This window comes from Squalius cephalus (assembly GCF_949319135.1).
Source record: "Squalius cephalus genome assembly, chromosome: 20".
Lineage (NCBI taxonomy): Eukaryota > Metazoa > Chordata > Actinopteri > Cypriniformes > Leuciscidae > Squalius > Squalius cephalus.
The window spans coordinates 19116296-19139942 of NC_137141.1; the positions used below are offsets into that span (position 1 = coordinate 19116296).

General features: G+C 39.7%; 1 protein-coding gene across 3 annotated transcripts in view; it reads left to right on the forward strand.

The window, feature by feature from the left end:
* Positions 1-18649: 18649 nt before the first annotated feature.
* The window catches only part of slc8a1b (solute carrier family 8 member 1b), an 82636-nt gene continuing 77638 nt past the window's right edge, over positions 18650-23647 (forward strand). For 2 of the 3 annotated variants that reach the window (XM_079852867.1, XM_079852865.1), the window contains exons 1-2: positions 18650-19184; positions 20483-22329. In XM_079852867.1, coding sequence (XP_079708993.1) covers positions 20510-22329 — 1820 coding nt within the window. In that variant the 5' untranslated portion in view covers positions 18650-19184; positions 20483-20509. The remainder of the gene's footprint in view (positions 19185-20482; positions 22330-23647) is intronic. The other variant, XM_079852866.1, reaches the window with a different exon arrangement.

Sequence of the window (23647 nt, forward strand, 5' to 3'; positions counted from 1 at the left end):
CAATAACAAAACACGCGAATTCCACTCTTCCAAAATCTCAGAAATAACCAGTAGCGGAGTGCAGCCTTACGGCGAGACTCAGGAAGACCTTTAGACTGCACCTGGACGTTTCTGATTGGTTAATGGATACATTTATGTAGTTGATGTGGAGTTACATTGATTCATCTCATCGACTTGCATGTACCACCATGTTTAACTTTTACACAAGTTGACAGTTGAGGTCTTTATAAGACAGCTGTAACATTTTTTTTTTTTTTTTTTTTAAATACCAAAAGGATGAAGCCTGAGCGAGAAATGGCATGTTTTGCTCGAACTTTTGCCATTGCGTTAGAACTGGTTACACTGACTGTTGTTGCTTGCAAAAAACCAAATGGTGGCACCATGGGTTGAAACATGCAGATTAAGGGGCGGTAATATTATAATAAGATCCCCTTCCTACGTCAGAAGAGGAGTGAAATCTGATCAGCTTATTTTTTGACATGCTTGCAGAGAAAGGCTTATCAAAACAAAGTTACTGGGTTGTAGCTTTTCATGTTTTCTTGGTTGGTAGATGCACAGAGGACCCGATTATAGCACTTAAACATGGAACATGTCAGATTTTCATGATATGTCCCCTTTAATTTCCCATTTTCAGTCCTGTAGGCTATTTTGTCCCATAACTCAAGAATTTGTGGTGCGTGTATGTCTAAATATGTGAATGTATACATCAGTTAAAATAATTGTTTTATTAGTGCCCCAAGTAATTCTCCTAGGCTAGACACACACACACACACACACACACACACACACATTACACACACACTTACACTGGGCCTGTCTCTCTCACTTAAGTGCTTAACACTACAGTATTCCAATGTGTGGCTTCATAAACACGCATATTTAAAGAGCACAGCCTGGGCATTTAAACCCCCCTGAAGGCTTAAGAACCAAATCAATGAATTCCCATAGATAGAGCTTGTCGTCTTCTGCCCTCTACACACAGCCGATTAATGGCGGCCAAACAGTCGTCAGGAGTCTAAGAGAAGTCAAGGTGAACCCCATCAGACACAGACTGTGAGTTTAATGCTCTGTTCTGCGCCTGACACACACACACACACGCGCGCACACACACACACTGCGCACAGCTGCACACAGAGATTATAGTTAATGCTCACGCTACTCTGTGGTCATGCCCGGAGGAGGCTGACAGTTGTTTTGATCAGAGGGAGACTTGGAAGAAAGCGATGGAAGGATGGGGAAATGGAAAAGAATGAATGAGCTAGAAAAATTGGATGAGCTCAGAGATGATGTGTAAGATGTGATATGTGGGTATTTCAACTACATTGCATAACACCAGTGTAATGAGGTGTCCAAATAATGAGTGTCTTTGAAAGACATGCAGAAAACTACTTAATATATTATTATAATTTTGTATAATACCATATTTTGTTTAATAATTTCATTTTTTTAAATCTTGTCCCTTAAATTATTTCCTCTAATCTCTTTATTTACTTAATCAGCTTCTTCATTTTCTTATGTTTATACAAAAATATGCTTGTGTTTGTATTTATTCATTCATTATATGCTTTAATATTGTTGCGTTAACATTCATGCCAATTGTTAATTCTGACTCTAAAATAGGCAGGGACAAAGTACAGTGAGATTTCTGACTAGCTGATACTCCACAGATGGCTTTCATTTGCTTGTGCATCAGGGTGTGTTATTAAGGCTGTTCTCATAAAAGGCCTGACCTCCACTTTGTCATCAGTCATTATAGAGATATAAACCAAAGCAGAAGAACTCCAAAATACTCCAGATCTCTTTTCTTTCTCTTTCTTTGGCCACCGTAAATGTGCACTTTGCCTTATGTTTGTGGTGGAACTACTCTCTGAAAGCAGTTGTATTATTGCTGTGGTAATTATAAAACGTGTAATAATGCCATTGTGGTAATTGTGGGAAGTGTGACGGTGTTTGCCGTGGTAATAATATGAAGTTTGATTGCTGCAGTGTGTGTGTAATTTTATCTTCTTTGTATCGGCACACAACAGAACCTAGTTTTTATTCAGTTAGGTCCTTTATTATTCGTGAGTACTGTATCAAATTCTCTATATACAATTATCTATGTAGAAAAATGGATGTACGGATAGATGGATCACCTTTTGCTGGTGTTATTAACTCAACTTCAAGATTAACTAATGCATTTAATGCCCAAGTCATTCACAAACAGATAAGAACATCGATAAGTATTAGGCTACCTGAAGGACAACATGCATTACACTTCAGACAACGCTTGACCATGCTTCTTTTCTGAGCCACTCAATGAAATGTGTTTCACTCAATAAAACCATTACAGACACTGGAAGGGAGAATTATAGTGGCCTCAAAAGATGGAGCTCACAATGAATTCTGCAAGGCTTCGAGAGCAAAGGAGAACGCATTACAGCAGCTGCCTGTGATACATCCATCATGTTTTAAACCTTAAAGGTCACCAAGTTTGGACTCTACGGCTAGATGGAAACTGTTGACCTTGACACATTAAAACTGTACACACACACATACACACACAGGTGATGCATTCACCCATATTATTTTTAAATACAATACAGCCCACCTTAGAGTGCTCTGTGAGACACTAAATAGGCCTACATGATTTCATCACCACATGCACACACACTTCCCCCTTCTAGACACACTCCATTCGTGAAATATTACCTAAGCAGGTGATTCAGTATTTTCCAGTGACTAACCGGTACTCACATCTGATCAGGCATTTTCCAGTGCTGTGAGGAGGGAACCTGCAGAGCTCTCCTGAACATGGCAGGTGAGAACACGCTCATTTCGCACACATTTTACACTCAAAACGTGTCATTTTCCATTAATACAGCAATATTTGCGCTTTGAGTGACATTTTGTGTCTGTCCAGTCAGCTGCTGCCCGTCAGGTTGTTTCAAGGCCTGAAGAGAACATTATTGTTTGTCATATTGTACAGTACTAAGTTCATTCTCATTTTGCGTCACTGTTCCTGTAAAAAAGAAAGAAAGAAAAGCACCATATTGCTGCAGGAATCTTTATTCATGTCTTTCACTGGCTTCATTAAAATGAGCTCGGCTCTGTCTCACTGCTGAGCGCTGACTGCGTAACTTCTGTTTACTGCTTCTTTATAATGTCCTTCTCCTTGGCTGCTTTCTTAGTCTGAGTAAAATCTAAGTTAAAGATGAACTCCAAATCTGTGGACTCGACCGCATAGAAGAAACTGGCATGTCTTGTTTAAATTTTGTATAGGCCTATGTGCATGTTTTTGCTATTTTGTTAATTCAGAAAGTGGCATCTAAAGCTAAATAATAGTAGGTTAGATTCTGTTTGTTTAGTTAGTTGGTTTTAAAGGAATAGTTTTATCATTTACAAACCTGTGTAACTTTCTCTCTTCTTTAGAATGCCAAAGGAACATGTCTGAGCTGTTCTTTCTCAGGAAATGAAAGTGAATGGTGACCAACGGCTGTCAACCTCCAAAAAGGATAGAAAAAAAGCACATGAATCATAAAAGTGGCCCATATGACTCATGCACTCAATTCTAAAGTCACACAATAGCTTTAAGAAATGGAATGAATTTTCATTATTTCATTTCAATAATGAATTCATTATTCACTGAAAATTTTTTTTTTTATTAGGCCTAGGCTACTTTCACAACAATAATTGAGCTAATTTCAACTATTTTTTAAGTTATAGGAGATTCAACCTGTACATATTTGAAATTTGATTATACGTGAAAAATTATGGCAGCAACTAATTTTTTTTTTTTCATTTTAAGAAGGTAGACATTTTTTAGTGTGTTGCTGCCTTAAATCGATCTTGACAGCTGTGGTGACCATTCACTTTAATTGAATGGAAAAGAGCAGTTTGGAAATTCAGGTATACATTTCTCCTTTTGTGTTCCACAGAAGAATGCAGGTTTTTGAAAAACATGCGAATGAGTAAATGATGACACAATGAACTCTTTTTGTGTGTTTATCATTATCACACAACCCCTTCTTGAATTTGGATGTCCGTGTTAGCTGTATATATTGTTTTGTTTTTTTGCTACAGAAGGAATATAAAGTGTGTATAGTAGAGAGGAACACGACACGCTTGATTCATTTTGACTCACTGAAAATCTTTCCATTAACTACATCAGCATAACCTCTCAATCATGTCCATTTTGGGCCCAGTAACCAAAGCACCGGCCTTAGCAGGTTCTCGGGTGTCCCAATATTAATGTGAATTACTTTGGTTTCTGTGCAACCAAGTGTTACATAAGTAGCGTCTTTTATTCAACTCCAAAGTGAAGCAATATTTTGTATTTTATAATATTTTCCCCTCCTCATGCCCATTCCCATATTGCCACAGAAAGCTAATTTCCACATTTGCTGTAATTCTTGCTGTAGTTTCTTTTACTGAAGCTGAAAGCTGTCAAGACAGGACATGATTAGCACTTTAAAGTGGAGGGAAGCCCTGTGTGAATATATTAAAGTGTTGCCTAAGATTTTCAGTAAGTGAAGAAACAGCCTCATTGACATTAAGTCAGCTAAAAAGTTTAGTGGGTTTTGTACAACCAATCATTTCCAGTGAGACATTGACAAAAGTTTGATTAAACTTTTAAACTTTTCAAAACCAGATAAAGTTGAACATTAGCGATGTATTGTTGTAATGTATTAAAAATGTATCCTATAGATTGAGATTGGATATTTAATTGCACATGCTCATTTCCACTATTTTTACTCTTAGGGGGACGTTTACACGACAACGATATGCTTAAAACTGAGAAGTTTTTCCTTTGAGTTTTCCGCGTACAGACGACAACATTGTCAAAACGATCCCCATTCACACGGATCCGTGAAAACAACTAAAAACGCTGTATTCTGCTGCCAGGCCAGTAGATGGCGATGAAACACTGTAGACTGATCACGTAATATGTACGTGCATGACGTCATCGTCTTCAGCGATTCGAGTTTTTGTTGTTTACACGGAGACCGTTTTCAAAAACGTGTAGGCCTACTTTGAAACCCATTTTCAAAAGTTTGCGTTTTCAGGCACCCAAACGTTGTTGTGTAAATGAACAGCCAAAACGCATAAAAAGTTTTACGTTTTTAGTTGAAAACGGTGGAGTGTAAACAGCCCCTTAGATTATGTTTGCCGTCATCTAAATCTGCTTCGAGTTAATCTTTAAAAACACTAAGAATTGAATAATACTTTTAAATAGTATCTTCAGCGGTAACAAACTAATACTTCTACTTCTTCTGTGTATTAATTTGAATTAATCTCAACATTTACTACTGCAATATCAAAAGTTGTAGGCCTATCTGTTAAAATTAGTTAATTCCCTGAACTAAAATGATCCTTTTTATAAAACTAACATTAACAAAGGTTAATAATGCGGTAAAAATACATTGCTCATTGTTAGTTTGTTAGTTAATGCATTAACTAATGTTAACAAATAAGACACTTGTTACCTCTTTAGCAAATTTTACTATATTTTGACTATAAATATAGAATTCTAATATCCCATTTATTAGTAATGAGCCATAACATAACAGAAGACTGATCTGTTTATTTATATCAGCCAGAATGTTAATGTCGATGCATCCCTACGGAGCAATTTTGTGAAATGATCAAAATGATCTTCATGAAGAGTGTCATTTTCCATGCTTTCTCCTGTCTCCTGATGTGAAAGGTGTTGTCTTGATGCCCTGATCAGCATGGTGCTGTTTCTTCTGAAATCACAGCTGCAGACACAAGCTGTGACCCCCTTACTCGCAATCACAGGGAGGCCAATGTCCATGAAGAAACTTTGATGTGTTAGTCCTTCAAAAAGACAGATTGTGTCAACAAAGAGAGACACGCTGAAGAAGAAAAAAAACACACCATTGTGTAAGATGCCAGAGGTAACTGTAGTTTCTGTTTTTCTTACGGGGTGCTAACTCAGGGAAACTAGGGAAAAGGTAACGGAAGAAACCTGTTTCTAGGGAAAAGGTTAGCTGTCGGCCTCCACTGATCTGAGAATTGTGACAGGGCAGAGCTGTAGAGACGGTGATGAGCTGTGAGCATTGTCATTTCTGCTTCCTTAACTTCTCATTCTGCATAGTTTACAGCTGAGAGTGTGCATGGATATGCATGAGAATATGTGCCTGTGTGATTTGTAAAATCAGAAGAGCTGCTAGCCTAATTTTCCATTCCTTTGAACTGATTGGAAGCCACTTAGAACTGGTGAGGACCATCTGGAAAGTACCTTTATTTATGAGAGAATAACAAGAGCTGAAATGTCCATGTGACATGCTTTGAACATATGTTACACACACATTTTTGAGATTTCTGAGTTTGTTTTTTAATTGGTTAATGAATTCTTATTGTGAGGGATGGTATTGATCAAGTTTGGGAAGAGAATGGTTTGTATTGGAGAGCACAATGGTGACATTACTGGTGTGCATCTTGAGACAATAACAGCACTGACATATTTTAATATGCCAGTGCAAGTTGCTTTCAGTTGGCTCAAACATGCATTTTAGTCAGGGACTAGGCTTAAGCGTTATTTTATTATTATTTTTTTAAGGTATAAATGAGAAAAAACATCCAAAATACCCAATTAAAGGGTTAGCTCTCAGATTTAATCAAAAATATCTTAATTTGTTTACGAAAGTCTTACGGGGTTGGAACAACATGAGGGTGAGTAATTACTGACAGAATTTTCATTTTTGGGTGAACTAACCCTTTAAATAAATAAAAAAAGGATATGTTTTAGATATTGATGCTAATGGACAGGGTTTGAGCAGCGGACTGTACTGTTGCTATAGTAACCACAGACAAACACGATTTCTGTTAGCGGGTGTCTAGTAGTGCATTCTGGCGCAGACTTTTGTGCTTACTCACATGTTGAAATGCACTTACTGGTATGCAAAATAAATATTGCAAGGCTCCCCTAAATATTTAGTTTTGACTTTCTTTGAGGGTATCAAAGACTTAATTGGGGGGTCAGACCCCACCATAACTTGCATCTTACTGAGGATAGTGTTAGTAGTATTAGTACCATGAATCTCTGTATTTTAAACAACTCACTTTTCATACAAAATGTCTCTTGCACCTGTAGAATCTCTGAGTTTATTTGATTGACAGCTAAAGAAAGTCTACCAGGGCTCATGCTCATAATGGCTATGCTAATGACAGCATGTTATTCACAAGGAGGTGAACGCGTAGGCTACAGTTTCTCTATAAGAGAGGCCAACACAGGTTAAGAACAAAAACGTCAGACGCAATTATAACACTCCTGATAAGAGATATATTCAGTGTCTGACTTCATTTGAATAACCACAGACTGTGCAGTATATGTTAAATAGAAGTCTTTGATTTCGGTTGAATATCAGCATTAGGCACACTCTTTGTCTAGGCAATAGAAGTTACCTGACTGCACCATGCAGGGCTAAGCTTTACTTAAAGTCACCATGAAATCAAATTGACCATTCTTATGTTTAATGAAATATTGCAGAATTTATTAAAAGACTTCTCTGATGACGTGTTTATTGGCGTGAGGGTGGGGCAACCTGTCATTCACACAAGATCAAAGAAATAGCAAACCCCAACCATCCAATGATCCAATCAATTCCAGATAGACAAAATCAAGTCCCGACCTTCATTTATTTCAGGAGATCGAGAACTTAAGCGAACTTAAATATACATCACAATAGGGCAGAAAACAACTTAAATATACATCACAATAGGGCAGAAAACAACTTCAGAAGACGAGTGATCGAGCGCAGGCGAATTTTTCTAAGAAATGTGCTTGATTTCTGGTGAGCACTGTACCTCAATTGAATGACTCCCCATGTCAGGCTAAACGAGAGGGTTTCTGATAATTATGGTAATTACCTTTTAAGTATCCGAGCCCAAGACCATTAAAACGTTCTTATATAAATATGAAACAGCGGTGCAACGTGTGCTGACAGCTCCTGTGGTCCTGCATGCCCACTCAAACCTTTCTGCTCAACAACCCCCTGCACTTTATTCACATATACAGACGCAGACAGTTGCATAGAAATCTCTCCCTTCATCCCATCTTCCTCTCTGCTCTATTCATCTCTGATCCCTTCTGCACATGACAGACCGCAGCTGGCTTTGAGTCCTGTCCCCGTTACTCCCCGTCTTTTCTTTTTTTACACACACACACACACACACACACACACACACACACACACACACACACACACACACACACACACACACAAACAAACACAAACACACAAACAAACACACAAACACACACAAACACAAACACATTCACATTAAATTTTAAAATGTGAACAGAATTAATTTTAAGAATTCTGTTTTCTTAATGCAAAGTGATATGGGTCCAGGACGTGCACATCTAGTTTTTAGAAGTTTTTGGAAGTATCGTATGCTGACCAAGGCTGCATTTACTTGATAAAAAAATACAGTAAAAACTGTAATATTGTAATAATATTTTTACAATATTACAGTTTTTACTGCATTTTTTTATCAATTAAAACATCTGTTTTCTATGTTAATATATTTTAAAATGTAATTTATTTCTGTGATGACAAAGCTGAATTTTCAGCATCATTACTCTAGTTTTCAGTGCCACATGATCCTTCAGAAATCATTCTTATCTGGTTTGGTGCTCAAGAAACATTTATTATTATTTTCAATGTTGAAAACAGTTGTGCTGCTTAATATTTATGTGGATTTTTTTCAGGATTCTTTGATGAATAGAAAATCCAAAAGAACAGCGTTTGTTTGAAATAGAAATCTTTTGTAACATTATACATGTCTTTATTGTCACTGTGGATCATTTAAAGGCATCCTTGATAAGTAAGAGTATAAATGCAATTTAAAAAAAAGAAAAACATCTTACTGATCCCAAACTTTTTAATGGTAGTATATGTTGTAATTTTCACGTCTGGTGAACAGGCTCCACACAAATTTTTATACTTTGAACAAATGTTGGTCCTTGCATGGCCCTGTTCGCAATGTAGACAGCTTTGTTGATTACAGTGAGAGTGATCTAATTTTGTTGAGTCATGTGGACTGTGTAGGTGTATGTGAATACATTATGGTGAAGAGAGAGGTGTACAGTTTTATCTATCAGTAAATAAATGAAACAAATAGAATTTGTACGCAATACTTACAGTGCTGGTCAGAATTATTTGCCCCCTTGATCAATGATATGATCAAAGATGGCTGTAAAAAATAAATCTGCATTAATCCTTTTGATATTTTATTAAAAAAATTATCAAAAATCTAACCTCTAATTGAAGTAAATAATTGAAGGGGTGTGTGTGTGAGTTTGGAGAATAACTAACAAGAGATCAGAGACCATTCCTCCATACAGAATCCATGTTGGCGCTTCTCTTCAGTTCAGCCCACTCATTTTCTATAGGGTTCAGGTCTGGGGACTGGGATGGCCATTGCAGATGCTTGGTTTTGTGCTCAGTGACCCATTTTTGTTTGATTTTGATGTTTGTTTTTGGATCACTGTCCTGTCCTGTAATTTTTTATCATAGGTACTCTTCAACTGTGAGTGACGGAATCTAAAACAAAAATCCAGAAAGTCACATTGTATGATTTTTAAGTAATTAATTAGCATTTTATTGCATGACATAAGGATTTGATACATCAGAAAAGCAGAACTTAATATTTGGTACAGAAACCTTTGTTTGCAATTACAGACATCATACGTTTCCTGTAGTTCTTGACCAGGTTTGCACACACTGCAGCAGGGATTTTGGCCCATTCCTCCATAGAGACCAGGGTTCCTCAAACTCGGTCCTGGAGGGCCACTGTCCTGCACAGTTTAGCTCCAACCCTGATCAAACACACCTAGCTGTGAGTTTCTAGTGATCCTGAAGACATTGATTAGCTTGCTCAGGTGTGTTTGATCAGTGTTGGAGCTAAACTCTGCAGGACAGCGGCCCTCCAGGACCGAGTTTGAGGAACCCTGATATAGACCTTCTCCAGATCCTTCAGGTTTCGGGGCTGTCGCTGGGCAATATGGACTTTCCCTCCAAAGATTTTCTACTGGGTTCAGGTCTGGAGACTGGCTAGGCCACTCCAGGACCTTGAGATGCTTCTTACGGAGCCACTCCTTAGTTGCCCTGGCTGTGTGTTTCGGGTCGTTGTCATGCTGGAAGACCCAGCCACGACCCATCTTCAATGCTCTTACTGAGGAAAGGAGGGCCAAGATCTCGCGATACATGGCCCCATCCATCCTTCCCTCAATACAGTGCAGTCGTCCTGTCCCCTTGGCAGAAAAGCATCCCCAAAGAATGATGTTTCTACCTCCATGCTTCACGGTTGGGATGGTGTTCTTGGGGTTGTACTCATCCTTCTTCTTCCTCCAAACACGGCGAGTGGAGTTTAGACCAAAAAGCTCTATTTTTGTCTCATCAGACCACATGACCTTCTCCTATTCCTCCTGTGGATCATCCAGATGGTCATTGGCAAACTTCAGACGGGCCTGGACATGCGCTGGCTTGAGCAGGGTGACCTTGTGTACACTGCAGGATTTGAATCCATGACGGCGTAGTGTGTTACTAATGGTTTTCTTTGAGACTGTGGTCCCAGCTCTCTTCAGGTCATTGACCAGGTCCTGCCGTGTGGTTCTGGGCTGATCCCTCACCTTCCTCATGATCATTGATGCCCCACGAGGTGAGATCTTGCATGGTGCCCCAGACCGAGGGAGATTGACCGTCATCTTGAACTTCTTCCATTTTCTAATAATTGCACCAACAGTTGTTGCCTTCTCACCAAGCTGCTTGCCTATTGTCCTGTAGCCCATCCCGGCCTTGTGCAGGTCTACAATTTTATCCCTGATGTCCTTAGACAGCTCTCTGGTCTTGGCCATTGTGGAGAGGTTGGAGTCTGTTTGATTGAGTGTGCGGACAGGTGTCTTTTATACAGGTAACGAGTTCAAACAGGTGCAGTTAATACAGGTAATGAGTGGAGAACAGGAGGGTTTCTTAAAGAAAAACTAACAGGTCTGTGAGAGCCGGAATTCTTACTGGTTGGTAGGTGATCAAATACTTATGTCATGCAATAAAATGCAAATTAATTATTTAAAAATCATACAATGTGATTTTCTGGATTTTTGTTTTAGATTCCGTCTCTCATAGTTGAAGTGTACCTATGATAAAAATTACAGACCTCTACATGCTTTGTAAGTAGGAAAACTTGCATTGACACCATTATATGAGAACTGAGCTGGACAATGACATCATGGTTTTCTCCATAACGGTTATATATATATACAGTATATGTGTGATGTCCGTGATGTCATTGTCCAGCTCAGTTCTCATATAATGGTGTCAATGCAGGCAGATCAATATTATTGATGAATATTAAATTAAATGTTAACTAAGCAAGCCAAAAGCCAATGGCAACAAAGGTGAAAAAAGGCGACAGTGGCAAGGAACCAAAACTCCATCAGGTGGCAGAATGGAGAAAAAACCTTGGGAGAGACTAGGCTCAGTCGGGGGTCAGCTCTCCTCTGGCCAACGAACGAACAGTGTATGATTATTATGATTCAGGCAGCATTATGACACATCGGCAGCACACAGATAAACATTTGGGATATAATGTTCAGGAACAGTGTTAAAATTTAACCACTGTTTTCTAAGTTCATCCGCCTAAGGAAGGCCAAATAAAGGGGTTTTGGAACAGGGGTGGAAGAAACAGCAAGTCTTTGACATAGCAGCAACACCCTACTAAAACAGGTCTTCTCTAATGCAGCTCAACCAGGCCTTGCCCCTTTTTTTGCATATTCCGTGGGCAGGGATTATTAAATGAGTGACTTTGTGACTTCACAGGATCCGGAAGAAACGCGTTGTATTCCCAACGAGCCATTTGTTGTAGTTCTTGAAAAATGTTTTCTGTTAAAGAGAATATCTCCCTTTGGAGTGGACTTTGAGATTTTTAACCTGGCAGATCTTTATGCTTAAACAGCAACATTACACACTAACTAAAGTTGAAAAAGTGAAAAAGCATTTTGAAGTCTTTAAGACTTGTTTTTAGATAATATATCTTGAATTATGTTTATTTTTTCCCAACAAATTGTTTCAAACAAGAAAAAACTATTTGAAAATGTGGTTACTTAACTAAAAACAAATCTTGATATCTTACTAATGTTTATCTATTCTTATTTGGGAAACAAGACAAAAATAAGATTAATAATTAAGATATTTCTTCAGTGTTGGGTTCAATGCAGTGTTATAAATTGTTGTAAGTCTTATCATGGCATTTGTAGCTGCAAGTGTTTTAACAGATTTCGCCATAATAATGGTCAAATGGACAGTTTTAAGAGAACAGATACCGAATGAACTGAAATGTTTTCAGTTTAATAATTTAGCCTGAAATAATTTTGGGGGGTTATTTAAAGGTAGTAGGAAACACTTTCTACTGTACCACGACAGCCCGGGATGTTGTTCGGGTTTCAACTGGGTGTTCTGACACTCCAAAGACATCTTGGGGATTATTGCACTTTTTAAGACATTACACATGTAGTTATGATGATCTGACTCAGTATGTGATAAAAGACATCAGCAGTGATTAATCGTTACTGTTAGTTTTAATGGAACATATTGGCAAAAAGCCTCACAGTCACAGCAGGGGTTCAAGTACAGATGTTAGGCACACACACACACATTGACCCAGTAATTGGAGTAATACTAAATCCCATGACTCCACAGCTGATCGGAGCTCAAATTGCTTGCAGCTGAGTACACTCCTGCTGGATCGGTTTGGTTTGTGTTTCTGGCTTGTCTTTGGGCGTGCTTGAACAAACTCAATTCCTACTCAAGTATTGGCACTATCACAGCTAACTTAAAAAATCTGTCACGTTTTAATGAAGTGGCAGCAATGAAAGTTTTATAAACTGTTTGGATGCGAATCGCATGGCAAATAGCCTAATTAAGTTGTTTCTGGGACGTGTCCATAGCTGTTGGTTTCCATTATCTAATTGGCTCTAAAGCATGTAAACATGTATGAAAACAGATGCAATTTGTGCACTCCAATATACAATACCACTGTCTGGAAAAATGTGCCCAAGTACTTTTATTCAGCAAGGATGCATTTAATTAATCAAAAGCACATGACATCTTAGACATTTGCCTGCGGTTTCACAGACCGTAAGCCTATAGTCCAGACTAAATTGCATGTTTGAACTGTTTTAACTGAATGCTGCACTGACATATCTTATAAAATGCCAGTGCCATTGTTTTGTCTCAAGATGCACACCAGTATGTTTTTTTTTTCTAGGGCATTTATGAAATCTACTTAAATGTCCTAATTTAACTAAGTAATAATAGAATACCTTTCTGTGAAATCAGGCCTTATTATGTTTAAAAAAAAAAAAATCACATAAATGCTGTTCTTGCTAAAATTTTTATTCATCAGAGGATACTGAAAAAAGGTATCAGTGTAACTTTCCACAAAGATATTGAGCAGCACAACCGTTTTCTGCATTGTCAATAATAATTACAAATGTTTCTTGAGTACCAAACCGGCATATTAGAATGATTTCTGATGGATCACTGAAGGATTTGATGGATCATTTTTAATATTTCACAATATTACTGTTCTATTTTTTATTTAAAATTTAGCCTTGGTATGCATAAGAGACTTTCCGAAACATACAAAAAAAAAATCTTACTGACCCCAAACGTTTGAACAGCAGCAGGTGTACAGCAGGCTGTATATGCACATGATTCTACTTTTCATGTGTCAGTAATCTCTCTGATTTTTGGTAATTGGGAGGGTGGGAATAATTAGGGAATGTGAATATAATTTGTGATGCTTCAATGGAAAAGAATCCCTTTTATGACTATTCACACAGATATACCGACAAGCATGTGACTGTGTCTGAAATGAGCAGAGTCCAGTGTGGTGACTGCTGTCATGACCTCTGGCACTCTGTGCTGCCGCCTCGGTTTGGTCTTAAAAAGAGCAGCACACAATGACCCTGAAGGCAAAACCAGACCCACTGAACCTCAAACACACACTAACAGATGCACTTGCAAATGTAGGAATATTCTAGCATAATTTACTCTCCCAAACCTGTATTATTTTACCGTAGAAAACAACAGGAGTTAAGCTCAATGTTTAGGCTGTTTCCACACAAGATGGAACAATTGCTTTAAAGAACAAATTTCAATTTTATGGTCATGCTTATGGATTGCATTTGATTTTGCATGTTGTACTCTCCAAACACACAACAATATTACTGCTGCTGGAGCTTCTATGTCGTAAAACAGACTCCTTAGATTGACTCTAAACCCTTAGATCTTTCAAATGATCCGAAAAGAAGAATCCGAAACCGTCATATCAAGTGAGTGTCAGAAAGTTGTGCAGTGCTTTGTGTACCAGAGTAACGGGTATTTCGAGAGAGAGAATAAATAGCATGCGAAAGTATGAATTTTCATGCCAAGCATGTGTTGGTCTAAACAGGTCTTTATTCTGCCATGGCTAGGTCTCTCTCTCTAGCCTGGCAAGCCAGACCTACATCAAGATGTTAGGTCTGGCAACTCACCATAGACACAGCTCAATCCGAGGGGCGGGATAAACGGCTGTCTTTCAAATTCCCTCTGCACGCAATAGGACAGCGCTTCAACCAACCAGAGCGTTCTCCCAACAGTGGAGCTAACGTTAGTTGATAGATTCAACTTTTGAATCTGGCCGGCAAAACTACGAACACATCTTCCTTTTTTAAGAATGACTTAATTGCCGTTCTTTGCTCTTTTCTCAAAGAAAAACTTAACTCCATGTCCTCCAGAGTCGCGGCCAAAGCCGATTCGAAAGACTGTTCTCCAGCAGCAGCCATTCTTTGTTTTCAAGTAGCAGGGAGCCGTCGCAACTCTGTCGTCATTATGTTAAGCCCGCCCCGCCTACTCTATACACGATGTGATTGGCCTGACCCGATTTAGGTTTTTACAGCTCCGAAAGTCAACGGAGAGTTGCTAGACTGGCTGCAAAATAAATTTTGCTGCCGCTAGGGTGCGTCTAGATTTCTAGGCTACTCTCTATCCAAAAAAAAAAGACTTTTCTAATGTTTTTTTTATTATTATAAGAGCAGTCTGGATATTCTGATAAATAACTTAATACAAGTTTGGAATGACATGAGGGAGTTGATGATTTCAGTTTTAATTTTTGGGTGAAAAAAACTGCTTATAACTTAAGGTTATAAATTGACACACATATATTGTATATGTTCTTGGTTGGTAATGATATGTAAGTAGTAGCATATTTACATAAATGTAAATATCAAACAATACCAGCCAGACATACTACTGTCATATGCATGTTTTAGCACCCATGAGGAAAAGAAAGTGCACATGTACACAAACAAACCTTTTTCACAGTTAACATTTCACCAACAGTCAGAAGAAAAACAGGTTTTGTGTCTCATTAGGTCTGAGTCAGATGAAGTGATAAAGAGCTGCTCTGTGGTCGGAAAAGGTATGTGAAGAAGACAGCTGAGAGTTATAATGTTATCAGAGAGACAGGAAATACTTCTGAACATCCCCCCACCCTGTTTAATTGCTCTCAGTCTATCTTAGATCAGGGTACAGTAATCAAAGAATATGACTGATAAGTAACTCTGCATTCTGACAGAATCTTTAGAATATTGTGTTTTCAGTTTGCTAACAAAATGTTATTCAGTAAGCAACTGTAATTGTATTCAGCGGTTGGCCTTTTCACCCTTTGCTCAGTATGAGTAAGCTTTTTTGCAAAGATCCCTGTGGGACCAAAAACAGAATTATACAATTACAGAATTAGTAGATTATATAATGTTATATTCTGAGTGCATTAAACTGCAACTGTCGTGATATGACATCACATCTTTTTTTAAACAAATTCAACATGTAACAAATAATAATAGATCCAAAATGTAAAAATATACAATCTGCTCCACTTTATTGCAAACACAATATTGGGCTTTAAATTGTGTTTTCTTTTCATTCAACTAAGAGATCATGACATGACGTATTGAACTTCTAATGGTCAAATGTCTTCAAGTATGGATTCACAAATCAGAAATGGAACTTTGGAATGCAGTGAAATTTCTACAGTATGATCATGGGTTTCTGGTCTCCCGCATTTACATGATGGAAGTCACTGGAATGAAACGTGTAGTGTGATCTCCCCTGAAAGTGCCAAATTTATCCTCAGAAATGTAGTGATATAGTGAGATCTAAAGTGCTCTGTACTATAGCTCAATAGATCATGAATAGCTCATATCATGTTTTACTTCAGATCTATTTAGTAATATCAACAGGTTTGTGTTAAGGCATAAGGTATTGTAATTATCATTCTAATATAAAAACCATTATGTTTGTCTGTGTGAAAGAGACAGTTAAGCTAACTTTTTTTTTTTTTACATATCAGGTTTTCTTAAACTGGCAATAAATTGCTGGATCGATGCTGGAGGAAGAGAGAGACTGTGAGGGCGAATGAGGGATGAGTAGAGAAACAGGGAGAGGGGAGGAGAAAGAGAGAGAGAGGCGCTTCTCCCTCTGGCCAAAATGAACAAGAACTAGGCCACGCTGTACCGCACCTGAGCAAAGCCAAAACAGCTGCTGCTGCTTTTTTAACTCACCTTTAGATTTATTGAGGGAAAAAACAACTACTGTAACTTTATTTTTACATTAGTGGCAAAGCTCAACGTCTCCTACTCCAACCACGGTGGTGTCTAAGGAGCTGCAAGGACGTAATAACATAATCAACTTTTGCATGTGTGTGGCAGTGTGTAGTTTAGATCGCATCACTGTCACTGAGCTCTGATGGGTGTCAGATGTGACCTTATAAAACATATCTGAGGTAAACATAGATTAATGAAACATTGTTTCAAACAAAAGAGCACAAGCAAATATTTGCACAAGTCTGGCAGGATTTGCCACACCTGTCTGATTCTATGAGGTAATATATAATATTAATTACATTAATATAGTGTGTTAGAGTAAGAAAAAATATTTGATGAGAAATTTGTTAAAGAAAGACCACACTTACCTGTGCTGCAGTTTCATGCCACTCATATCTAATATGGTGCCTCTGTTGGCACAATGTGTCACTGCAGCCAAACCAAAAAAGTAGGTAAGCACTGTAGGAGACAGATTACTGTACAAAATGCTGCCCTTTTTTGATGCAATATTTAATGACCTGATATCTAGATCACACATTTAATATAAAAAAATAAAAAAAACATTTGATTGGCTACATGTAATGAAGTAATGTTGCATGTGTTTTTAGTAATGGCATGGAATAATTTAAAGAGTAAGATAGCTTTGTTTAGAAAAGGATGAAGATCAAAGGAATCTGCTTAGTTTTTAATGAAATGATGCAATTAAGATGTAAATTCGAGATTAAAGCGTGTGTGCGTGTGCGTGCGTGTGCGTGCGTGTGTGTGTGTGTGTGTGTGTACAGGTCGCCACAAGGATTGTAAAACCTGAGATCACCTTATGGCAACCAGCCAGCGGCCCCCACGAGGGAAATGGATTTAAAAAATACTAAATTATGTTTATATGAAAATGTAAAAATGCAGAAAGTTTTCTATGATAGGCATGTTTAGTGTAGGGGGATAGAATGCAGCTTACAGTATAAAAATCAAAGTCCTCATAAAACATGGAAACCCAACGTGTGTGGGGTCCAGGTATGCCCCATATGCTATGGGTCAGAATGTTCCCACAAATCAGAAATCCTTGTCCTTGGGGACATTTTTTGGTCCCCATAAGGAAAACGGCTTATAAATCATACAAAGTAATAGAGTTGGGGGATAAAATATATGGCCTAAAGTTTGTACATTATACAAATCATTAGCCTATGTCTATGGAATTTCACCATAAAACGTGAAACCCCAATGTGAGTGTGCGTTTGTTTGTGTGTGCATGCATGTGAACTTAACACTGTTTATTAATTTGTTTCTTTTGAACCTGCAATGTTGCTTGCAACGTTAACATTTTACTAACTGACAACAGTGGCACAACAAAAACTCGAAGACCAGTGTGCAAATCTGCAAGTTTCCTTTTCAGTATTTTTATATAGGCTAGGCTATATTTAAACGTTATTAAATTAATTTGTAATTATAAATTAAGATAAATTCATTCGCTTTCTCCAATTGAACGAATCATTCTTTTGAGTTGGATCTTTTCCAGGTTTAAAATTCGGCCTAAATGATCCGTTCACAAATCAGACTGAACTGATTCGGTTAGCGGTTCACGAATCAACAACGGACGAGAATCGTTTCTATCGGACACTCTTTTTCGTAAATATTTGAAAAACGATGAGTGAGCGGATAGTTAAAGTATTTTGGGTGTATCGATGGACTTACAATTTTGGATAAAAATATAAGTTTATATATTTGAATGGTTATTTTAATAGACGAAGAACATAACAAATTAAACGAACTGGAACTGAACCGATTCGCAAAATGAATGGGATTTCCCTCTTTACTCAGACAAAAATAAAGTTAATCGTAGAATGGTGTACGGCTGGAGAGGTTGCAGTATAGAGAGTGAACAAGACGTCGAGTGTGTGCATTACTGAAACCGGAATTGTGTGGCGTGGGCACCGTCCTTAGTGGATGATAATTAATTCATTGATCATCACCAGTAAAACGGATAAAAGGTCATTTGTGTTCATACATGTGTATGAGAGAAGGCAACAAAGGGAGGGAAGAACGACAGACACAAACGTTAAAGCAGAATCTCCGCTCTCTCTACTTGAACGCAGCGCGTATCCCAGTTGAGCGCGAGGACCCGCGGCACGCGCGCACACGCTCGCTCACACACTCACTCACGCCGTTCGCTCACACACACAGACACACACACACACACACACTCACACTCACTCACGCACAGTCACACACAGACTGAACCAGCCGAGAGAGGGAAGAACGAGGAAGAACTCGCACGCACATTTCAGCTCTCATAGATTTGCTGATAAAGCATCCGATATTTGATCGCTACGGGTCTGTTTGGGGAAAAACAAACGCGTGTATGGAAATCGGAGGGTGCACAATACTCGCGTGGGTCTCTAATCTTTCCTGCATATCATATATAAAAACCTAAACTAATGCGAGCTGGGATACTACTGACGGCTTCCGACACGCACTGTCTCCGTTAACACTTCTGCTACCGCTTTCCCTCAGACTTGCTACTTCACGGAGCACCGTTACGGTAAGAGCACCTTATATTTATATGATGTGATTGCATGGAGATTAATGGTAGCTGTATCGTTGCACGAGGGTTAATTGGGGGCTACAGACAAACCGAATAGGTATCACATTCATAATAATCTTTACGGAGAGTGACCCATTTGATACAGAGGTGCGCTTTCGTGCCCGTCCGGCGCGGTCCGGTCCGGTCCGCAGTGGCCCGCGGATGATGATCTAACCGGCTGTTCGCCTGCACCTCGTTTTACGGGATTCTGATGTGCACGTGAAAGTTGTATTAAACATGATCCGGTCTCGAGAGCCTCTGCGCCTTTGAGCACATCGCGGGAAAAAAGCCCTTGAGGCAACCGTTTATCCGAACAATAAGGAATTGTTAGGCATGTCTGCGACGCATATGATGTGGGATAACAGATGTTTCATCAGTGGATAGGGTAGAGGTGCTGAATGAGAGCAGTAGGTTGCGGTATGTGAATGAGAGTGAGCGAGATCTGAGCGCAGTGCTGAATTAAAGCGCTCTGTATTCGGTTCTTTTGCATTTCAGATCAGTAAACCGAGGTTAAACGATAGTTAAAGCTACTGAAATGTATATGATTAAATAATTATGTTGGCTTATTAGAAGCTAAGAGGTTTATTTCATATGAATGTGTGAGTAAGGTCTGCAAGATTTTGCTGTGCACTATGCCCATTGATGACTGCAGATATTAGTGTGTGACACTGTGGGTGTGTGTCCAATGACCATGCATGTGTTTTGCACCATGAGCAAGTGTTTCATCTTCTTGCCTCAAGTGTTGATTGCCACCCTTTGTCTAATAATGGTTTTTGCAGGCATCGTTTGAATTTAGGTTTGCTTGCTTGCAGTCAAGCACCAGCGTCCCAACCTAAACTTCAAAAATTTTTTTAAATCTAAACTGCGCTCTGGACTAATAGCGCTTTTTAAAGAAGAAACACCTTGCAGAATGTAATGTCGTTCAGCACTAGGCTTAAAGGGAGCATCTGGACTTGTTTATGCATTCTGTAGAAATGAACCTGAAGATTAAATTGATAACCAAATTTTACAAATGAATAATCAAGTCCAGATTCTCCAGAATAATTTTTACCTAACAATTCTGGAACATGCTTTTCAGCAAACACTGTTAAAATGTTCCTAAAATGTCAGACTTGAATCAGTGTCAGACACATTATAATATAACAACCATTTTTGACAACACGTGTGTTGTTGCTTGTTGGTGATCAGTGCCCTCACTGCCCTGGTTTCATTTTTCTCCATTTTTTCTTCTTTCTCCTGTTCTCTTTCTATTATAGCAGAAGTCTGTCACAGAGTAAGGAACGATGAGGCTTCGTGAGACCTCCCCACGCCTCTTCCTGAGCTTTCAGTGTCTAGTCGTCTTGGTGATACTGCTCTTTAACGTCCACCATGTGACAGCGGAACATGCTCCGGACCAGAGCCAGGATCATAGTTCTCCTGCCAACAAGTCTTTGTCCTGTGGTGGGAAGGTCACATGTGCAGCTGGAGTCATCCTTCCAGTGTGGGAACCTCCAAACCCTTCCTTTGGGGACAAGGTAGCCCGGGCCACAGTTTACTTTGTGGCACTGGTATACATGTTTCTGGGAGTTTCGATTGTTGCTGACCGCTTCATGGCCTCCATTGAGGTAATCACCTCTCAGGAGAAGGAGATCACCATTAAGAAACCGAATGGTGAAACGACCACCACAACTGTACGCATCTGGAACGAAACTGTGTCCAACCTCACCCTCATGGCTCTGGGGTCGTCTGCTCCTGAGATTCTGCTCTCAGTGATTGAAGTGTGCGGCCATAACTTTGAAGCTGGTGACCTCGGACCCTCCACCATCGTCGGCAGTGCAGCTTTCAACATGTTCGTCATTATTGGAATCTGTGTCTATGTGGTACCCGATGGAGAGCTTCGCAAAGTGAAACACCTGCGTGTTTTCTTCGTCACCGCCGCTTGGAGCATCTTCGCCTACTTGTGGCTCTACCTGATCTTGGCTGTTATCTCGCCGGGCATCGTCCAGGTGTGGGAGGGTCTCCTCACTCTTTTCTTCTTTCCGATTTGCGTGGTCTTCGCTTGGATCGCCGACCGCCGGCTCCTGTTTTACAAGTATGTTTACAAGCGCTACCGAGCCGGCAAGCACCGTGGCATGATCATTGAGACTGAGGGGGACCGTCCTCTGCCATCCAAGGTGGATATCGAGATGGACGGGAAGATGCTGAACTCTCACGCAGTGGACTTCTTGGACGGAACTCTGGCTTTGGAACTGGAGGACAAAGACCTAGATGAGGAGGAAGCTAGGCGTGAAATGGCAAAGATCCTGAAGGAACTAAAGCAGAAACATCCCGATAAAGAAGTGGAGCAGTTGATTGAACTTGCTAATTACCAGGTGCTCAGCCAGCAGCAGAAGAGCCGTGCGTTCTACCGATGCCAGGCGACCCGCTTGATGACTGGAGCAGGTAACATTCTAAAGAAGCATGCAGCGGACCAGGCTCGTAAAGCAGTGAGCATGCACGAGGTGCGCAGTGACACTGGAGAGAATGACCCCATTTCTAAGATCTTTTTTGACCCTGCCTCTTACCAGTGTCTGGAAAACTGTGGAACTGTGGCGGTGAATGTGATTCGGCGTGGAGGCGATCTCAACCAGACCGTGTCGGTGGAATTCCGCACAGAAGACGGAACCGCGAATGCCGGCTCAGACTACGAATTCACTGAAGGCACTGTCGTTTTCAAGCCAGGTGAGACGCAGAAGGAGATCCGAGTTGGAATTATTGACGATGATATCTTTGAAGAGGACGAGAACTTCCTTATCCACCTCAGCAATGTCCGTGTGCTTCATGAGGGTGATGAGCCAGAGACCACTGAGGCCAATCACGTGGACACCATCGCAACACTCGGTGTGCCCTCCACAGCAAGTGTCACCATCTTTGACGATGACCATGCTGGAATCTTCACATTCGAAGAGCCAGTCGCCCACGTTAGTGAGAGTGTGGGTGTCATGGAAGTGAAGGTCCTGCGCACGTCTGGCGCCCGTGGGGTGGTGTCACTGCCGTATAAAACCGTTGAGGGAACTGCCCGTGGAGGAGGAGAGGACTTCGAAGACTCCCATGGTGTTCTGGAGTTCCAAAACGACGAAATCTTGTAAGTCACAGTCTCATATTTACAGTAAAATGTGTTTGGGTTCCTGTCCTGATGAGTCACTCCTAAAATATCACTGTTAAGAAGAACTATTTTAGAATTTTTTAAAAATCTCAATTTCAATTGTATTAGTATAGTGCCTTGTCAGAACAGGAATGTCATGCATGTAAGATATCTTTGAATTGTATGTGCCTGATGGAGTGGCATGCATGATGCTAAGTATTTAGCTCTGTGACATCATTGTGATGTCAATATGATATCAGAACCATTGTGTGCAAAAAGCAGCCGATGGAGGATGTCAACAAAAAGAAACTCCCCAGATCTACTTCTCATCTTCTCCTCTTCTCCATATTTTCATGTATCTTTCATTCACAATTCTCTCTCTTTAGATTTTAGCCTCAAAGCCTGATTCCTCAGAGTCAGTGTGAATGATGATGATGATTATAATATCCTGTTTGGCAGATGTTTGACTGTTTGGTTTCCTGTTTATTTATTAATTCTTTTATTTAGTGACCTCTTCGTGTAGTGTGTGTAATGTTTAATGAGGCTTCTTTTTGCTTTTGACTATAGCCTTTGACTCAATTGTCCCTTTCTGGAGATGATGCATGCATGCCTGTAGCTTATGTCATGACTATATCTTAAACCTTATTTGGTCTCCCATCCTGGTCAGGCAGTTTTGTTGGCTGGATTAGAGGGGTTTGGGGCACTTTTTAAGCTGGCCACCCAGCTAAACATCATCTTGTACAGGCTGGGAGACCAGCAACTTAAACCATCAAAGATTAGTAAACCAGCTTAGTTTTTTTCAACAGTGTTTGCCCAGGTTTCTTGCCATGCAAATCCCATAGATTTGCCATTATGACAACACAAATGTTCTACAGCTACAGATCATAGAGTGAGTGTGTTTTGTTGTTTGCTGACAAGCTTGACATGAGAGGGAAGCCTCAAAGCTATCTCTAACACGTCTCCTGCACCTGAGCAAAGGTTGTAAGTGAAAAATCAGCACATCTGTATAAGATGCACAGTAAAACAGAAAACTGTCCATCTGTCCTGGTATAAAAGACGTTAGGCAAGCACAGTGACCGATTGTAATAGGGCCGTGTAAATTTGAACCAGATTCAAAGCAGATGTTGAGGGTCAGACTTTCAGGGGCCTGTTGGCCTGTTGCATACTTTCCATAGAGCAAAGCTGTGCACGCCTTTTAAGTGGATTTTAATAACACTCCTGTAATGAAATGATGAAGGGATAGGGGGTGTGTCATGCCCTGTGCTGTAGACAGGATTGTGGCTGCTTTAGTCTTGCAGCTCAACTCGCATTCAAGAAC